Consider the following 18,984-nt stretch of genomic DNA (forward strand, 5'->3'; position numbering starts at 1 on the left):
ACAACCTTAGGCATGAATGTTGGGTTTGTCCTCAGAGAAACCCTGTCTGGATAAAAAATGATAAAAGGTTTCACAGCCATGAGTGCCTGTAGCTCTGAAACTCGTCTTGCAGAAGTTATTGCTAGGAGCAGAGCTGTTTTCCAAGATAAAAACTTTATATCAGCAGTAGCGGCTGGCTCAAAAGGAGGCAGAGTGAGTTTTTCCAAGACATAGTTGAGGTACTGGTGATCTCCTTGGAGGCCTTAAGTTTTTGGCTCCTCTGAGGTTCTGCCTTAAAGGACGAGAAAAGATTGGTGGCTCTGTATTGTAATGAGCCAAAATGGCAGAGGCATGTGTTTTAATAAGCATAGGCCTTTGTCCAGCATCTCAGTTGAGTATTGCAAAATCTGAGGAATATTTGGTACAGCCGTGTCAATTCCTTGTGCCTGGTTCCAAGCATAGAATCTCTTTCATTTTCCAGCATAAGATTTTCTAGTACTAGGCCTTCTGGCCTCCAAAATGACATCCATCACAGCTTTAGTGAGAGGTGTGTTTTGTAGGACTACATTATCCGCCATGCTGCCAGATTTAAGGTCTTGAGTTGGCTGTGCAGGATCTGATTGCTTTGTTGGGACAGTAGATGAGGTATTTGAGGTAAGGTCCAAGCCAGGCATTGAGACAAGTTCCTTAGGATTGGATACCAGTACTGGCAGGGCCAGTCTGGGGCAATCAGTATCATCTTTGGCTTCTCTTGTCTGACCTTTAGGAGTACCATGGGGAGGAGAGGCAGTGGAGGAAAGGCATATACTGCTAAGTTTTTCCAGCTGAAAGATAGGGTGTCCACTTTCCATGCTTGTCTGTGATAAGTCCTTGTGCAGAATCTTTTTAGTTGGTAGTTGTGAGGAGAGGCAAATAGATCTATATCCGGGCATCCCCATTTCCTGGTTATCATGCTGAAGACTTGTGGATCCAATTTCCACTCGTGGGGATCCATGAGGTTTCTGCTTAGTTCGTCTGCCAGAGTATTTATCTTTCCTGGCAGGAATTGTGCCTGCAGATGTACCTGGTAAGTCAATGCTGTGTCCCACAAAGTCATGGCTAGTCTGCAAAGGGGGTAAGAATGAGTGCCTCCCTGCTTGTTTATATACCACATGACCGTGGCATTGTCTGTCTTTATCAGTAGTTGTCCCGGATGAAGTAGGTCCTTGAAGGCTGTCAGGGCATTTTGAACAGCTAACATCTCTTTTTGATTGATATGTAGATGCATTTGATTTGCGGACCATGTGCCTTGAATACATCTTCCTGCCATGTGGGCCCCCCAGGCATAATTTGATGCATCCGTTGTTAATGTCTGGCTGGGGGTAAAATTAATGGTTGTCCCTTGTTCTGGTGACAAGCCTTTGCCCACCATCGAAACTCCTGTTGCAGACAGGGAATGAGAGTAATCCTTGTTTCCAGGCTGTGGCAATGTTGAGTCCAATCACTTTTTAGGTACCATTGAGGTTTCCTCATATGCAGTCTTGCATATGGAATTAGTAGGATGCAGGATGCCATGAAGTTCAAAGCCTGCAGATTTTTTCTTGCAGACAACTGGGCCTTTGCTGCCAACATTTGAAATAGGTAGTCAGTTGCCTTTGTTTGTCTGGCGTGAGATAAGCCATCTGGGCAGTTGTATTTAAGCTTGCACCCAGGAATATTATCTCTTGAAAGGGTACAAGTTTTGATTTCTTTTCACTGACTGTGTACCCTAGGCATGTTAAAAATCTCTTTACAAACGCCAGCTGCTGTAGTAGAATGTCCTTGTTCTCTGCTTGAATGAGGCAGTCGTCCAAGTAAGGATATATTTGTATTCCTCTGTCTGCAGAATGCAATAACTGGTGCCAGGCACATTGTAAAGACCCTGGGTGCAGTAGATAAGCCAAAGGGCAGTGCAGAGAATTGGTAATGCATTGAGCCAGCTTTGAATCTGAGGTATCCTCTGCATGTTTGTCCAATTGGGACATGCAGGTATGCCTCTTTTAGGTCTAAAGTCACAAGCCAAGCCTTCTTGCCCAGCATGGGCAGAAGCTGCTGTAAAGTCAACATTTTGAATTTTGGTATATCCAGGTATGTGTTTAGAACAGATAGGTCCAGTATTGGTCTCCAGCCCTTGCCCTTTCTTGGTACCAAGAACAGTCTGGAGAAAAATCCTTTTACCTGCTCTTGCTCTGGTACTTGTTGAATGGCCCCCATGACCATGAGGGATGAGACTTGTTTTTGTGCCTCTGCCCATTAATTTTTTGGCAGGTCTGGCCAACAGTATGCCCTTGGCAGGGTATGAAAGTGAAACTTGTAGCCTTGTGACACTATGTCTAGGACCCATTTGTCCTGGGTTATAATGTGCCAATTTTGAGAAAAAAGTGCTAGTTATCCTCCCTAAAGGTGCTGCCAGAAGATAAGTGCTTGGCGCAGGCAGGGGGAAATCATTGGGACTGTTTCCTGTACGGCTGTGATTTGTCTTCTCCACTTTTGGAGGTAGAAGCACCCCATTGTTTAGACCTGTACGAACCTTGGGGCTGGGATCTGCCTCTAGGGTGTCTGGATCTGCCCCTTTGTGGCCTGACACTGGAAAGGACCAATTCTTTGTAGGCCAGTGTCTGCTAAATCTTGGAGGCTGTACCTGTAAGAAATCCTTGACCATTTGCATAGATTTAGCTTTGTCCTCCATTTTATTTAACACCTCTTCTGCCTTAACACCAAACAAGGTATCATGCTGTAATGGAGCATCTAATAATTTTGCTTGGACATGATCAGGCAGATTTTGTTCCTTTAACCAAGCAAGCCTCCTAATGACAGAACCCGTAACAGCGGCCCTGCAGGAGGCCTCCAGAGAATCAAAGCTACATTGCAAAGTATGCTTTCCAACTTGTTCAGCTGCATGCAATAAATCCTGCATTTCTTTGTTTTCTGCACATTCAGAACTTATCAACATTTTCTGTTTAAGCAGTGACATGATATATTGCTGATATTTGAGCATATGAAACTGGCAATTTAAGGCCCTTATAGCCAAGGTAGTAAAAGTGTAAATCTTTTTTTCCCCATCTGTCCAGTGCCCTAGAATCCCTGTCAGAGGGGGTATGTTTTTTTGCAGTGGAAGCCTTGACCCTTTTGGGACCCTGAGAGATGGTTTCTGGGTCAGCGGTTTTTAAAAAGGAATTTCTGAGAGTCAGGAACCCTGTAGTATGTGTCCAGCTTAACAGGAGCTGGAGGTAAGGAGTCAGGGATCAGACTAGACTCTGAAAACACATCACCTACAATGTCTAACACAGGTGGAATAGCTAGAGGCCTGTGTTGTGGTAGTAAAAGGAAGTCTCTGAGCCTTTTCTTAGATACTGAAAAATCTTGGCTCTCCCAGTGGAAATGCTCCCTCATGGCATGCAAGGTTTCCCCAAAAGAGTAGTCCTCAGGAGGAGAGGCTGAAGGGATAGATTCTTCAACATCAGAATCCTCATAGGGAGGAAGGGAGTATTCCTGATCAGAACAGGAATCAGATGAAATGGAAACCTGATCTGAAGAGTCATAGTCTGTCTCTTGCCTAGGCCTTTTATCAGGAGGGGGATGGGAATCCCTGATCAAAGTAATTAAGTCTTTGGCCATTTTGAACATCTGTTTTTTGGGCATGGAGGCCTGTCCATGAGGCTGTTGTACTTGTTTCTTTGTCTTTAAAGGTGCTTTAGTCTTTGTCTTTGAAGCTGAAGTCGTTTTAATGTATAAATGTGTAGGTCTGAAAACATCCTCAGAAGCAGATGCCTGCTCAGTGGCTCCGGACCCATCTGAGGGAATAGTCTCCAAAGGTCCAATACCTTTGAGTTTCCAGCGGCCTAGTTGACTCCAAATGAGAGTCGGTAGCGGCCTGTGGCTTTAAACTAGCGGGCGTCAGGGGCTATGAAGGCGCCTCACTGAGAACCGGCGACTGGCTTAGAAAAAGCCTAGTCGGTTTTGGACCTCTGTTGCCTGTCCTTTTCTTTGCGTTTCTTGTGAATTCCGGTAGTCGGATGGCTATCCGTCAACATTGTATAATTAAATCTTCTGCCAAAATAGCGTAATGCAAAATCGTACTGACGCTTAATAGTGCGTTGGTTAAATCTAGCACAAAACCAACAACTAGCAACGTCATGGACAGGGCCTAGACAAGGAATACAGTAAGAATGAAAGCCCTTATGAGGTATTTGCTTCCCACAAGAAATACAATTATTAACTTTTTCTGGCATCGGTCTGGAGCAAGAAAAAAGTTTCCCCAATGGAAGTTTCCCCAATGGGGTACTTAGCTTTTAATTAAGACTTCGGATCTGAAATTCGAACACGAAAATCTCAGGAGACGGCCGACCGGCACTTGTGAACTGCTTCTGCTTAGGGCACCACACGGTAAGAAAGACTGAAGAAAACGGCGTCTGCTGCATCTTTTATACCCCTGGCACCCTGACGTCAGGGAAGAGGCGACAGCAACCGACGCCAGACCAAGACTTTGGAATTCAGGCCGACTGAGGGCAACCTGCCAGCAGGATAACCCAATTGTAATGACTGCAACAGTGAAACACAAAGAACATCTACTCGGGCTGAGCATTTTATGAAAACTCTTGGGGCTGTAGAAAGACCAAAAGTGCCAGGATGCCTTAGAGAAACAAAGAAATTTCCTGAACTTGGGATGAATGGGAGTATGCAGGTAGAAGTCCTTGATGTCTATGGATGACAGAAAGGCCTGTGGGAGGATCAGGGTAAACGGAGTCTGAAGGGTGAGCATTTTTGAAGGAGGGGACCTTCAGGAAGTTGTTGAGGAAGGAGAGCTCTAGGATGGGTCTCCAGGGGCCTTCCCTTCTGGGAACTAGGAACATGCGGGAGTAGAAGCTTTGGTGTGTGGTGACTGGTTGCATGGTTCTCTGTTCTAGCAGGTCTGCCAACACTGGGGGGGAGGGGGGGGTAGTAACTGTTCTGCAGGTGGTTGTGGAATACCTCTGAAGGAAGGCAGTGTGTGCCATGCCTTGAAATACCATTTTTTTTGATGTTCAAGATCCAGGCTGGAAGGAAAGAAGGTTAGTGCAATGAAGTCCTAAAGTGTCAGGAAGAACCTGCTTCGTCAGGAAAAGACTGCTAATGCTGGTGGGAAGAGAGAGCTGAGAAGTGATGAGGTTTCTTGCTCCCCTAAGAGGACTTAGCTTGGGGGGGCTGGGTTTGCCTGCAGACTAATACCCGTTTGGTAGGGCAGTTCCTGTGGAACTGGTGAAACCAGGTTATGCTTCAGTTCTTTTAATTAAGAGATCAGCGGAAGCCTTACCAAATAATGCAGAACTGTCAAGGGGAGCATCAGTGAGCTTCACCTTAATGTCCTCTGGGAGGGGTTAAAGCCTTAACCATGCAAATCTTCTCAACACTGAGGCAGAGGCAGCAGCCCTGGACGTAGCGTCAACAGCATCACAGCTGCACTTTACTGAGTGACCCACCTGGGAGAATGCAGCAATTAAGGAAGAGGCCAAGGCCTTGATTTCTGAATCAGGCATGTCAGAAATAATTTTAGATAGTTGTGACAAGCTCCAGGGAATATTTGGTCATATGATTGGTAGTTCAAGGCTCTAAAGGCTAGGGTAGCTGAAGTGCAGATTTTCTTCCTCAGACTCTCAAGATGCCTAATGTCTTTGTCAGAGGGTAGGAGAGAAGTGGAAGGGAAGGGACCTCAAAGCTTTGTCTGAAGCTACAGAGGTAAGTGAGGAGTCAGCAACAGAGACCTTTAAGAGGAAGTTCTTAGGGTCCAGAGGCTTAGAGTCACAACGTATAGACGCAAGAAGAACAGATAGAAGCAAAGGCATCCAGAAAGGCAGGAATAACAGGTGGAACAGGTGAAGGGTTGGGGGTTCCACCTGGAGGAGGTCATAGTACCTCTTCTGAACATCTGAGTGCTGTCCAACTTGAAATGGTCCCTCATTTTCAAAAGGGTTTCCCCAAATGAGATCTTCCATGAGCAGGCCCATCCCATTAAAGTCTTTCTCAGGGGAAGTACAGTCTAATGGCGAAAGAATTTCAGAGGAGCAGGCTAGAGAGTGTCACTGTCATCTGATGAAAGTTCCTCCTCTGAAGTAGGCTGTTGTCTGACCCTTTTTTGGGGTGAGGTAGGGCAGGAGAGGGAGAGGAGCCAGGGACCCAGCAGCCGGCCTCAAGGACATGAAGGCCTTGAATAATCTTTGGGCAAAATTTTGCCACTCTTTCTGGGGGTCTGGAGGAGAGGATGGATGCTTAGGTTTTTTGTTTTTTTTTAAGCAAGTACGTCCATCCAATGTAAGTTTCGGGGTTCGTTTGTAGGTCTACATTCGAGTATGTCCGAATAGATTTCTTTTAACAAGATTTGCGCGATTCCCCCCCTAGGGCCTTCCAACAGAACAAGCCTTGGTTCCCCCCGGATGTCTGTACCAGATGTCAGTGAGGACTCTCTGGATGTGCTCACATCTGGGTCTAAGGTGGCCTGCAAAACAGGCTCAGTCTGGGGATCTAGAGCCGAACTTGAATGTGTTGCCTGTCTATCATGTGCCTCGGGAGAGACGTACGCTGGGAGAGGAGCAGCTGAAACCTTGGGCCTAGGTCTTTTGGCCTTCTGCTTCATGGCATACTCAGTCATTGGGCTGGAGGAACCCTCCATTGCACTTCTCGCAAGAATTTTCAAGTGCTGATTTTCTAAATATATTGCAAATGAGGAAAGTCTGCTCTGAAGAGTCTTGGAGACAAACTGGCAGAGAGAACGGTTATTATGGTTGTGGTGAGGCTCAAAATAAAGACACAGTGACTATCTTTGTGTGGAATCTGCCTTCCACAATCACACTTCCATTTCTTGGATGACATTAACTCAAGCAAAAAAAGGGTACAGCAGCAAAACTCACAAAATGTTCCCTAATGGGGCACTTACCCTTAGAAGGAACACTATTCTGGCAGCAGAGCGACATCCAGGACTAGCGATCTGACTGGCGGCAAGAAGTTCGGAGGATGGTGCACGGCCTACGTCCGATAGCTGTCTATGTGGGACATACTGTGCACGTTACAGTAGTAAAAGACTGACATACTGGCAGACGTCGGGTCGCCTGGGCAGGCAACTCCCTCATGTAAAGAACACTGCAACAGATGAATAGAAGGACAATGTTTTGGAGGAGAACTGAGATTTAAGGGAAGGCACGAACTGAGCAATGTAATGTTGGATTGATGATAGTTATACAAAAAACTTGTGATGTTCCTAGTTACAAATATTATACATGTATAGATGTACGTTTGCCTACGTCTCAAGTGAGAATTCAATAAAAGTATTTAAAAAGCTGCACAGTTCTGACTAGTGATGTGGATAGACACTACTGTGAGTCCATTACACAAAGTCCATGACATAAAGGAATAAGTCATGGAATGACAAACATCTTTTTATTTATTTTTATTTATTTTACATTTGATCAAGGATAATCCGACTGGACATGTGTCCATTTACAGCGGAGGCCCTGGGAGAAAAGATCCAATTCTTGCACAAAAATAGCCAAGAGGAAAAAAAGTTCTACAAGGCTTATGTAGGATACTTAATGAATTTAAAGGTATTATTTTTACATACAAAAACTGTAGCACAACTTATCAATTAGAAGCAACATGTTTTTACATGTCTTACATTTAATAATAAGGATGAGGCGTGCTTTGTACAATATTACAAAGAAAACAGAAAAAAATAGCAGGTAGCAGGTCATTTATACATTTACTGGTATGAAGACAAGAGTTAGAGAAAACTGACTCAAAGTAGGGAATTACTAGCAGTGAGAGTTCCTGAAACTAGTTACAGAAACAACAGTAACTGCCTATCTTATCGATGTAGAGTGAGTTCTTGAGTGCATGGTATCACAGGAAATTGTACCTACAAAGTGAAAAGCTGTTTTGAACATGTTCATTAAGTAATGCATGGGCACAACCAGGAATTTAACAGGTGTGTTTTGAGATGCTTTTTGAACAGTACAGCTGAAGAAGCTGAGGTTAGGGAGGTTGTTGCAGTTTCTGGCAATGTTGTGGGAGAAAACAGCTTTTCCTGCAGAGTTATTAGCTTTTTCGATACAGAGGAGAGTTTTTTCTGAGGAGCGGAGTGGGCGGTTTGCCGTGTACCTGGTTAGGAGTATGTTTAGAGATGGAGTTTTGTCAGGATGTTTTATGATATTGTAGGCAATTATCAGTTGTTGATAGTTAATTAGTTTTTGCTTCCTAGGGTGGGTGAGGATTGGTGCAGCATACATGAGTGTAGAGAGTAGATGGGTTTGGGCAAGGGTGATACGTGCCTGATCAAATAGGAATAGGGTACCCATTTTATGTACTTTGATCGTTTGTGATCTATGGGTGTCAAATAGTTTGTTGTCAATTGTAACTCCTAGTAGTTTGGTGTTTTCGGTGGGGGAGATGTTAGTGCCATTTCTGGATGTGATTGTGAATGGGGGTTGGGTGGTTTTAGTTTTGTTAGGGGCAAATATAAGTAGTTTGGTCTTACTGGGATTGAGTAAGTGTTGGATCTGGGTGATCCAGTAGTTTGGTCTTATTGGGATTGAGTAAGAGTTGGATCTGGGTGATCCAGCTTTCTACTGAGGTAAAGGATTCCTGGGTAAGTTTTTGCAGGGTAGTGAGAGATGGTGATGAGCACATGAGAGTAGAGTCATCTGCATATTGTATTAAAGTGGCATGTTGGGAGGAACTATGAAGGTTGTTAGTAAATATGGTAAAAAGTAGTGGTCCCGATATTGAACCTTGTGGGACTCCTACAGTGTTTGGGAGTAGGGGAGATAGTTTGGTTTTCCATTGTACATTCTGTTGTCTGTCTGTTAAATAGCTTCTAAACCATGCTATGGTAGGTGGGGCAAAGGCTAGGGAGGTTAGTGAGTCAAGAAGTAAGAGGTGGGATACCATGTCAAATGCCTTAGAAAGATCTAAGAATATTGCTGAGACATAGTTGTTATTTCTGCATTGGTTAATTGTGTTGGTGAAGGAGAGGAGAGCAGTAGTGGTGCTGTGGTGTTGTCGGACGCCGTGTTGTGTGGGGGAGAGGAGATTGTTAGAGTTTAGGAATTGCATCACTTGAGAGTGTATACATCTTTCCAGTATTTTGGATAAGGGGGGGTAAGATGGCTATGGGGCGATAGTTAGAAAAGTCATAAGAGTTTCCACCTTTATGAACGGGGAGAATGTATGATACTTTCCATAACTTTGGGTGTAGGATTCCTGAATGGAGCGATTAATGAGAATGGAAACAGGGTAGGATAGTGCATTAGCTGCTATTTTTAGCAAGTTTGCTGGTAGGTTGTCTGCAGCAAGAGTGGTAGGTTTGAGTTTTTGCAGCAGTTTTTTTTATTGTGGAGGTAGGAACAGGTGAGAGGGTAAAGGATGGGGTATTGTTAGGGGGTTGTTTTGGGGTGTGGGGTTGGTTGTTGTTGGAGAGTTGTGTAGACAGGGTTAAGATGGATTTAGTGAAGTGGAGGTTAAATTGGGAGGCAATGTCTGTATCAATGTTGTTGGTGGTCGGGGTTGGGGTGGCTGTTTTTCCTGGTTTAAGTAGTGAATTAATGGCATGCCAGAACTTTTGTGGGGTTTTTCTTGTATTTATTTTGGACATTAAGGAAGTAGTTTTGTTTATAGAGTAGGGTTTGTTTTTTTGTCTAGTTTCTTCGTTTTTGGTAGTTTTGCTTGGATGAGTCGGACCTATCTCTTTTCCATGCTTTCCAGGATTTATCCCTGGCTTTTAGAAGAGCTCTTGTGTTTTTGCTTAACCATGGGGTATAATTAGTTTTTACTTTGATTCTTCTGATGGGTGCTAATGAATTGAGGACACTGATAAAAGTGTTATTAAAGTACTCCACTGCTTGGTCTATGTTTAACGTTAGTAGGGGGTCCCATTTACAGTGTTTTATGATATGGTTGAGATTCTCTGTGTTCAGATTGCTTTCATCTCTAACTTGTTTATAGATTATGGGGTTGTAGGGATTTGTGCGTGTTCGTTGCAAGAAGGTGGGGGGAGGTGGTCACTTAGGCTGTCTGGAAGACATCCTGTGAAATATATGTTTTTTAGGGCAGTTAACTAGAGTCCAGTCTAGAATTGATTGCTTATTTGATTTTTTTGTCTGTTCTAGTTGGTTCGATGAGCTGTGTAAAACCAGAGAGATTTATATGGTTTGTTGGGGTATTATTGTTGCAGGCTAACCAGTCTGTATTTAGATCGCCTAACAGAATTGTTTCCTGTGGTAGCTCATCAGAGATCCACTGAAGGATCTCTTCAATGGTGAGAGAGTTATTGCCTGGTGGGATGTAGTAGCAGATGATGTTAATTTTTTTGGTATTATTTATGAACAGTGTTGAGTAAGGTTTCGGCATTTTGAAATGACGGGGTTGGGTTTTCGAGGGGTTTTAAGTTGAGTGCATTTTTAAATAATATGGCTACTCCTCCTCCCTTTTTACTTGTTCTATCGTGCCTTAATATGTTATAACCTGGAGGGAGAATTTTTTCTTTCTGAATATGGGGTTTTAACCAGGTTTCTGTAATGGTTAGTATGTCTGGTGAGTGACGCCTAATGAATGCATGTAGGTCTGGGAGTTTGCTCATACTTCTTATATTGATGTTAATGATAAGTAGGTCAGATTTATGTTTAGGTGAGAGCAAGGTGTTGTTTGGCCCTGGGTTTGGGTGTATGTCTCCTGATATGAGCAGTTTCTTTGTAATTTCTAATGTGTGTTGTATTTTGTGTGTTATTTTTATGTTTTGAGTAACTTAATTTGTTGGTAGTTGTTAATTGTACTTTCTATACGTGTAGCATTTGGCTGTCTGAATGGTGAGGCACTAATGGGGAAGTTTGAATGTGTGTGTGTGGAACAGTATGTATGTTGGTGGTGTGACATCTATTGTTTGGTACAGTTATAGTATGGTGGATTGATGTGAGGTTATTTAGTATGAGTGTGAAGAGAAGACAAGTTAACTAGATCTTCACTTTGTTTCACTTAAGGATAGTGGTTAGGTGAGGTGGAAGAAGGCAAAGGATGAAAATAGGTGTTGGTTGGAGTGGGTGGTGTCTGTTAGGTTGCTAGGGATACAGGAGTTAAAGAGGCTAAGTGGGTTGAGGTGCATTAAGTTAAACTGTTTGTGGGTGTGGTTTTGTGGGTTTAAGTGTAGGAGTGCTGGGGCAGGGTAGGGGAGCGGAGTGAGCCCGCAGGGCGAACAGAGCGGGTAGAGCTACTTCGTGGTTGCCTATCGAGAGACCATCAGTTTTATAGTGATATACTTCAGGGATTTGATTAGGTATGTGGCACTTTCTGACTAGTATTTCCATCAAAAAAGTGCAAGGAGGGTCTTCTTCTAGGTCTAGTTTTCCAGAGGATAAAGGCACTTAATTTTAAGGCAGTTTCCTGGAATCAGTACTGTGTTGAAAGTTACAATTTGTATTACATAAGCTTAAATAACTGTACACCTCTCTACCTTTAGGTCAGAAGGTAATTCCTTCTTGCCACCTTTAGGCTTGGGGAATTTCTAAAATATTCTATTCAGATTAGGATCGCTGGAGCAAGTTATAACAACTGAAATTTGTGAGACCATAGGATCTTTTATGTTCTATGCTCTGCTGCCATCTAGTGGCCAAAGTAAGGAGCTACACTGATACACACTAGTATGGAATTAAGGGAGAAAAAAAATGAGATGTGCGACCTCGGGGTAGTTCCACGGGTATGCTAGCCCTTACAGTGGGTTTAATAAAAAAGACATTCTCTGTTAAATACTTCAGTAACTTAATTTTAGGCTATCACCTACACTGTGAGCTTGAAGGAAAGCACTTCTAGGTAGTCCAAGTTTAGGTTTTTGATTGGGTTTCTTTGCGTGTAGTTGAGTGGTCTTTTAGGTTACAAGATTGCAGGTAGGGAGACCGCCCTTGTCTCAGCACAAGGCTTTCAGGGGACAGCACACCACACGGATGACCGAGGGGTTGGACTGCTTGGGAAGACTATAGTTTAAAAAACTTTAGAAAACTATGGAATGACAAACACCTTTAGACCTCTAGCCATTTGCAGAGCTTTGGGCACGTCACGTGCAGGTCTCTCATTTAAGGTACACAGCCACATAGAAGCAGCACATTAATATCTCACAGTTTTAACTTCTTTGTTTGCTTAGATCTCTTTGGCATTACAAAATGAGCCGTCCTCCATTCCAAACACAACTCCATCTGTACTTGGACTGCCTGTACACAACCCACTAAGTTCAATACAAAGAATTCCAAGTCAAATTAGTTTACTTTAGTCCATCATTTTCCTTTGTTTTGAATTACTGAACATTATTCCAGTTTTGGTGATTACCCTTCACTCTTCTTGCATGCTTAAAGATTTATAAACTGTAATTGTGACAAGTTTCGTGAGAACAGCATATACCACTGTCCACAAGTTTCCTCAGCTAGTTTTACATGATCAATTTTTTGCCCAGTGGAATGTGCTTTGATAAACATATGTGGATCTTATGACAAAAGCAGTCTAGTGTTTTCTAGCTACAGCAGTAGTGAAAAAAAGAACAAAAACATCCATAATAAATGAATGTAAAAAGGAAAACAAACCAAGATCGATCCATATTTCTCAAAAGCAGAGGAAAAGGCCTACACAACACAGACAATTGCTTTAGCCTGGTGGACAAAAGGGCAGTCTCAATTAAAATATATAAAGCACTTCTAACCCATGGAGTAGATGGGTAAATGCCCTGATTACAGGTTTGATTTGATCAGTTGCTCAAACACTGGAGAAGTCCGCTTCAGTAGGGTGGAAGTGAGCGGCCAATGCACCTAGGTGAAGATAGATTGTGCACTCTCTTGTATACCTGACACCTTGTGGTGAAAGATGTGCAGTGCCAACAAACAGGGATGATTAATTTCATGTAAATACTGTTAGCAGTCTGGTCCTCAGCCCCTTTTCATTCAAGATCTCAGGCTCAAAGGGCTAAAATTGTAATAACACTGAAAAACAGAATAGTGGAACAAACAACAAGATATTCAAGAACTACAAAGTTGACAAACAAATGCCAATTAAAACAAGTTACAAGCATACATAGATGTGTAGATAATTACATTCTCAAAATCTGGTATGCAACTGCAGCATACTCTGTACATACAGAACATGAAACCTTTTTGGACATTTACAATATATACATACAGGAAGCTATTTTCATAGGTTCATTCTAGGCTATCTGCCCTAGGGCATTTATAAGCCTAGCCAGAATGTGTTTGGCTTTCGCCACCCATTTTAAATTTATTTTGCTATGCCCTTTTTCGAGGTTAGTATACTGTGCCTCTGTCTAACAGTGACACAGAAGTGATACCCGGGGTAAACCTACGATCTCCCATCCACTCATCAAGATTCCTCTTGAAGAGAGTCAATGAGGGACTCTGCCTAACCTGGACTGGGATTTTATTCCAGAGTGAAGGGAGCCTCTGGGTTATGAATCTGTCCCTCCAGCATGTCCTATTTATTTCAGTGCTGAGGTTCAAGTCTCTCGAGCGCAGCTCGATGGGATTTGGATTTTCTGAGGTGCAGCATGTCCATTAATTCCGGGTTGGACATGGCTTTATAAGTCAGGCACAGATCGCCTCTGAACAGGCGGTATGCCACTGAGTAGAGCTGGAGTTTCTTTAACCGGGCAGCATATGGCATCTGTTTGAGCCCTTTGATCCTCTTGGTGAGGTACTTTTGGGGTCTTTCCAGTTGCTGCAGGTGTCTGGTAAGGTACATCCCAAAAGGGGCATTGTACTCAATTATGGGCCTGATGAGGGATGAGTAAAGAGGCACGATGACCTCCCGATCTAGATGTGAATCCCTTCATGATTAGGTGGGCTATATAAAATGTTTTTCTAACCACTTTGGCCACATGGTTGTCAAATGAGAGATTGCTATCAACTTGGGTCCCCAGGTCCCTAATTACGTCTTCTGTACTTAATGGATTACCACCTATGTGGTAATTTGTGGGCACTTTGTTTTTGCCAAAGGGGATGACTATACACTTTTTGGCATTTAGCTTGAGGCCATGGCTCTGGCACCAGTTGTCTGTTTCTATGAGGCCCTTTTGGAGGATGCTTGTGTCGGCTGGAGAGTCGATTATGGCACCCAGTTTGCAGTCATCTGCAAACTTGGTCAGCCACAGTCCTCCGTGTTGGCCTGTACCTCCGAGAAATATATACCGAACAAGAGAGGTCCCAGGACTGAGCCTTGTAGGACACCACTTGTAACTGGTTTGGAGTCTGACATGGCTCCAGCAATTCTAACCATGTGGGTTCTGTCCTTGAGCCAGTTTGCAATCCATCTAGTGACACAGGGGTTTATATTTAAGCTGGTGAGCTTATCTATAATGCCCGAGTGGGGTATTGTATCAAAGGCTTTTGCGAGGTCCAGGTAGGCTGTGTGGACCACCTTCTCCTCGTCAATGGCCTTGGTGACTGTTTCAAAGAAATCAACCAGGTTTAAGAGGCAGGATCTGCCCTTAAAGGCAAACTGGGTAGGACCCAGTGTCTGTAGGTCCCCAATATCTTTATTTATGAGGTCCATGATGATCCTTTCCATAGCTTTGCAGAGTAAGCTAGTCAGGCTTATGGGGCGATAGTTTCCAGGATTCGTTGAGGCACCACGTTTATGGAGAGGGACCACTGTTGCTGTATGCCACTCTTTGGGCACATATCCTGTAGTAAGGCTGAGATTGAACAGTAGTTTTATGTTTGGGTTTAGCTCTTCTTGGAGTTCATGTAGGACGCAGCCCGGGACACCGTCTGGTCCCATTGATGCTGTGTTTTTTTTGCTTTGGAGAGGGCGACTCTTACCTGAGCATCTGAGATGTCAGGGGGGCAAGCACTCTGCTGGGATAGATATTTGCCCTTTTGGTGGGGAGGGGGGGGGGGAGAGAAGTTTGCGCAGAACCTGTCAGCTAGGATGTTGGCAATGTCCGTGGGTTCGGTGTATTTTTTGTCATTTTGGACTAATTCTGAGCATATCTGGGAATTACCACCCAGGTTCCTAACATAACTAAAGAAAGCCTTGTGATTATCCTTAGTGTCCTGTGCAATTTTTCTCTCGAAGCTGGCCTTAGACAATTTTATGAGTGCCCGTAGTTTTTTGCCAATACTGATCAGTGATGCCTTCCCCTTTTGGGATTTTGCTCTATCATTTAGTAGCTTCCTCCTTCTATTGTATAGTTTGTTTATGGCTGGGGTCCACCAGACAGGACGTCTGCCTTTGGAGGATTGGGTCTTGGTTTTATTTGGGATCGCATGATCCATGCATTCCTGAAGGTGTTCATAGAATGCATTTATATAGGATTCTGTGGTCTGGGCCGTATTTTCCACAAGCCCGGGGGCTTTGAAGGATTCCACCTCGGTTTTGAGGAGTGTGAAATTTGCTTTAGAGAAGTTTTTCACTGTGGTTTTCTGGGCAGGGGGTGGGGTCGGGATGTGAATATCCAGTGAGATTAGTTTATGGTCTGATCTTACCAGCGAGGGATACACTTCTGGTCTGGAGCATAGAGTCCCCATGTTGGTGATGATCAGGTCCAGTATGTTTTCCCCTCTTGTGGGAGTGGTAACAAGTTGTTCCATAGCATTTGAGTTTATAAATTCTAGGAACCTTTTAAGCCACACTTGCATGTCAATTCTACACTGTTGTTGAGGCACGCACATGCACTAGTGAAGAAGCACAGCATTCTGGGTACATCAGTTACCGGGGCTTACATTGGACTAATATGTAAAAACCTGATACTCCTGCAAATGTTATATCATTGGCACCAGATCCCCTCACCCAAAAAAAAACCTGAACAGTAAAATGAGATTACACTGAAGGGGCTACAAGAGAGGCAAGAGGTGGGGGAAGTGAGTGGCTGATATCGGTTTACCCATTCTGAGTGGGGGTGGGGGGGAGCTTAAGTTCTCTGTAACAGACAGCAAATCTAAGAGCCCGCTGGGCTCTCTGCTGCGAAGTAGGTATACTACTTAGTCAGAGCATGCTCAGACAGACTCACGTACATAAGAAGCAACTCCAACACTGCTGTGGACAGATAATCAGTGTTATGATGCACTCCTCAGCTGCAAAATGATGCTGCACCAGTGTTAATACATCTCATCTACCTGGATGCGGGTCAGGTTCAGCCCAGGGGAAGCCAGTGAAAAGGCAAGAGAAGCTGGTTGCAGCTGACTGTCAGATACAGGGGTAGAAAAAACAACATGGGATGATGTGAGGGTGCTAGGTGAGTAAGGGGAAATGAATGGGTCTGTGGAATTCCAGGGGGAGTTGGGATTTACTGGTCATAAGAGTCTCTGAGAAGAAAGATTTAAAAAAAATCATCCAACTATGTTCTAGGGCAAAACCACAGCATATAAATCACTCGGCACTTAGGAGTTCTAAACTACGAACACACAAAAAAATACTTGTCTTTTTTTAGATGCAAGTAGACTTGCAAGAAGTTATTATATGACTGCTCTAATTTCAAAATAGCATACCGTTTGGAAGCAAACTCCAGCTGAGTGGCAATCTTTGTATTCTGGGATCTCAGTTCGGACACTTGCTCCTGAAGTCTTTCATTGTGTTCGTTAAGCATTTTATCATTTTCGTTCTTCTCTTTCTTGTAACTTTCAAACACTTCTTGAAGCTACAAAATAGAGAAATGTGCATCAAAAACTTTCTACACAAGCAATGGCAAGACTTTTACTGTCTGAAACCAATCTATTCAAAGTAGGAAACAGTCCCTTGTTTCCACAAATGTAATTAAAATCTACTTTCCTTCAGTCTGTTAAAATAAGGGACTTCCACTCAAGTAAGAGTCGAGTAGAAACGGCATCTTCATCATCATCGGCATCTTCATCATCATTCCTTCGCAGCAGCTGTTATTAAGCAAGTTACTATTCTAACCAAAAACAATTCTAATATATCGGAAGGTAAGAAACTAGAATAAAAAACGCAGTTTGAGGAAGTCCAAGGTGACGAAAGCATGCACTGTTTGATGTGAAGAATAAAGTGGAACTTGGTTTTAGTTTGGCTCTCTTTGCGGTTTTTATTCTACTACTCTAACCAATTTGCAGCATGCAGTTTATTACCAACACAGATTAGCTCAAGCCATGTCGTAACCACGATTACCTACTTTATCTATGTGTTGGTAACTGAAAAGATGAGACTTGCTCTTAAAATCTGTAATACAGAGGAATACAAACCAGTCTGCTAGCGTCAGCTCCACTCATGTCTTTATATGGCAGGCTAAAATAAGCCTCATAAAAGCTGTGCTAGAGAGGGAGTCAGAGTGGACAATCATGCCAAATTAACAGAAAGTTCTAAGGGGAATACACCTTGATGGTAGAGTGTTGTTAAAACCACTTTATTTCTTTGCTGTATAGCACATTATTCTCTTCAGCCTTCATTCAACTTCAACCCCTCTCTGTCCCAGTTACCCTAATTTAATCAAACCAACATCTCACAGCACAAGCTGTTTAATGTGCTTTTTCAGACAAGGCAAAGCAGCTTACCAAATACACATGTGCACATGTAAAAAAGAGAATCACTTCTGTTTGCACTCATGTAAAGGTGTGTGCACACATGTAGAAGTACAATGTAGACATATATGCACATGTGGATCTATGTCACTAGATGGAGTTTTCAGAAACTAAATTCATGTTGGCGAGATAGGATTGAATTTCTGAAAATTCTAAAAAAAAATAAATTTTTACGTTTTTGCAGGGGGTAAGAACCCTGCACCCCCGCCACCCCCACAACACCCTCTGGAAACTAAATATACCAACTCCAAGATCACATTACATTAAGGAAAGTGGTAAATTTCCCAATCCTCACTGTACCGCAATGTCCATTCAAAAGCTTCAAGTTTTTAGAAATTCGATCATATCATCTTGACGACAGGAATTTTGAACTTCTGAAAACTATCAACTGATAGGGATCCATGTACTTATATAATGCACACGCATGTGGAAGTTTTTGAGGAGTTAAGTGTCAAACTGATGGACATCTTTTGCATAACAAGCTAGCGGTTATAGATTGTTGGTGGGACAGTAAATGGTCGCAAAGACTTATGGTGGTTATTGTGAACTTCAAAAAAGAGAGCATATGCATTTAACAAAGGTGCAGTGATTCAAGGTTATTGGTACATTTTTGGTAGCTGAAGAGTTACTCAACATCGGAGTTTTATTTCTTTCCAAAACTGAAAGGGTCTAGACCAGTTTGCTTCCTGCTCCTATGTAACGCACAAGGCTTTTGCAGTATTTGCTGCAAATCTTATGTCTTTCCTTAAGCTAGAAAAGCTTTGTATAGCTCTGTTTTTCGGGCATCTTTTCCAGTTCCTCCAGACTAAATCAAGGTTTTCTTTTGTTTTGAATGTCCACTGAAAGCCATGAGTAGCACAGTGATTTAAACCTTCTTTTTGAAAGGGGTACAGTGTATCCTGAATTGTGGTCAATTTTGTATTGACAAATTCTAAAGCAGAGGCGAGTTCAAACATGGCATACAGGGAAGTCCAATCTACAGTACTGAGTAGGGTGTTGATCTGGTAGCTTACTAGGGAAAGATCGTCCTTCAGCGTGAAGGCACCTATTTTGTACGTCAGTTATACAAGTCAAGTGTGGAGCTACAGCCAGTTCTTGGGGGCTGTATTTGAGCTGTAACATTGTTAACAGACAAGTCTCTTTCCCAACACCACTGACACCAAAATAAAGAAAAACTGTGTTCTTATGCATGACTAAGGAACATATGCTGTGGAGTTTTCCTTGAAACAGACAAAGAAGGGTATGGGAGATGCAGACTGTGGCAATCCACCTGTGAGTATGCCCGTGTAATGTGATCAGAGAGTACCCAACTGGAACTTTTGTCATCTGCAGTATGAGAATTCGTGCAATCCATAACGATAATTGGGGAATCTTAGACTTGAAGGGGGTCCCCATTACCATACATGTTTTAATGCTCTGATGACAAGAATATAGAAGTTATGTT

General features: G+C 43.0%; 1 protein-coding gene across 1 annotated transcript in view; it reads right to left on the minus strand.

The window, feature by feature from the left end:
* TPR (translocated promoter region, nuclear basket protein) overlaps positions 1-18,984 on the minus strand; it is a gene marked incomplete in the record, with an annotated part of 1,837,142 nt that overhangs the window by 1,402,834 nt on the left and 415,324 nt on the right. Inside the window, 1 exon segment of the mRNA XM_044085316.1 lies at positions 16,497-16,645. Coding sequence (XP_043941251.1) covers positions 16,497-16,645 — 149 coding nt within the window.

The sequence above is a fragment of the Protopterus annectens genome, chromosome 10.part0 (assembly GCF_019279795.1).
Source record: "Protopterus annectens isolate FY-2018-M chromosome 10.part0, PAN1.0, whole genome shotgun sequence".
Taxonomy (NCBI): Eukaryota; Metazoa; Chordata; order Ceratodontiformes; family Protopteridae; genus Protopterus; species Protopterus annectens.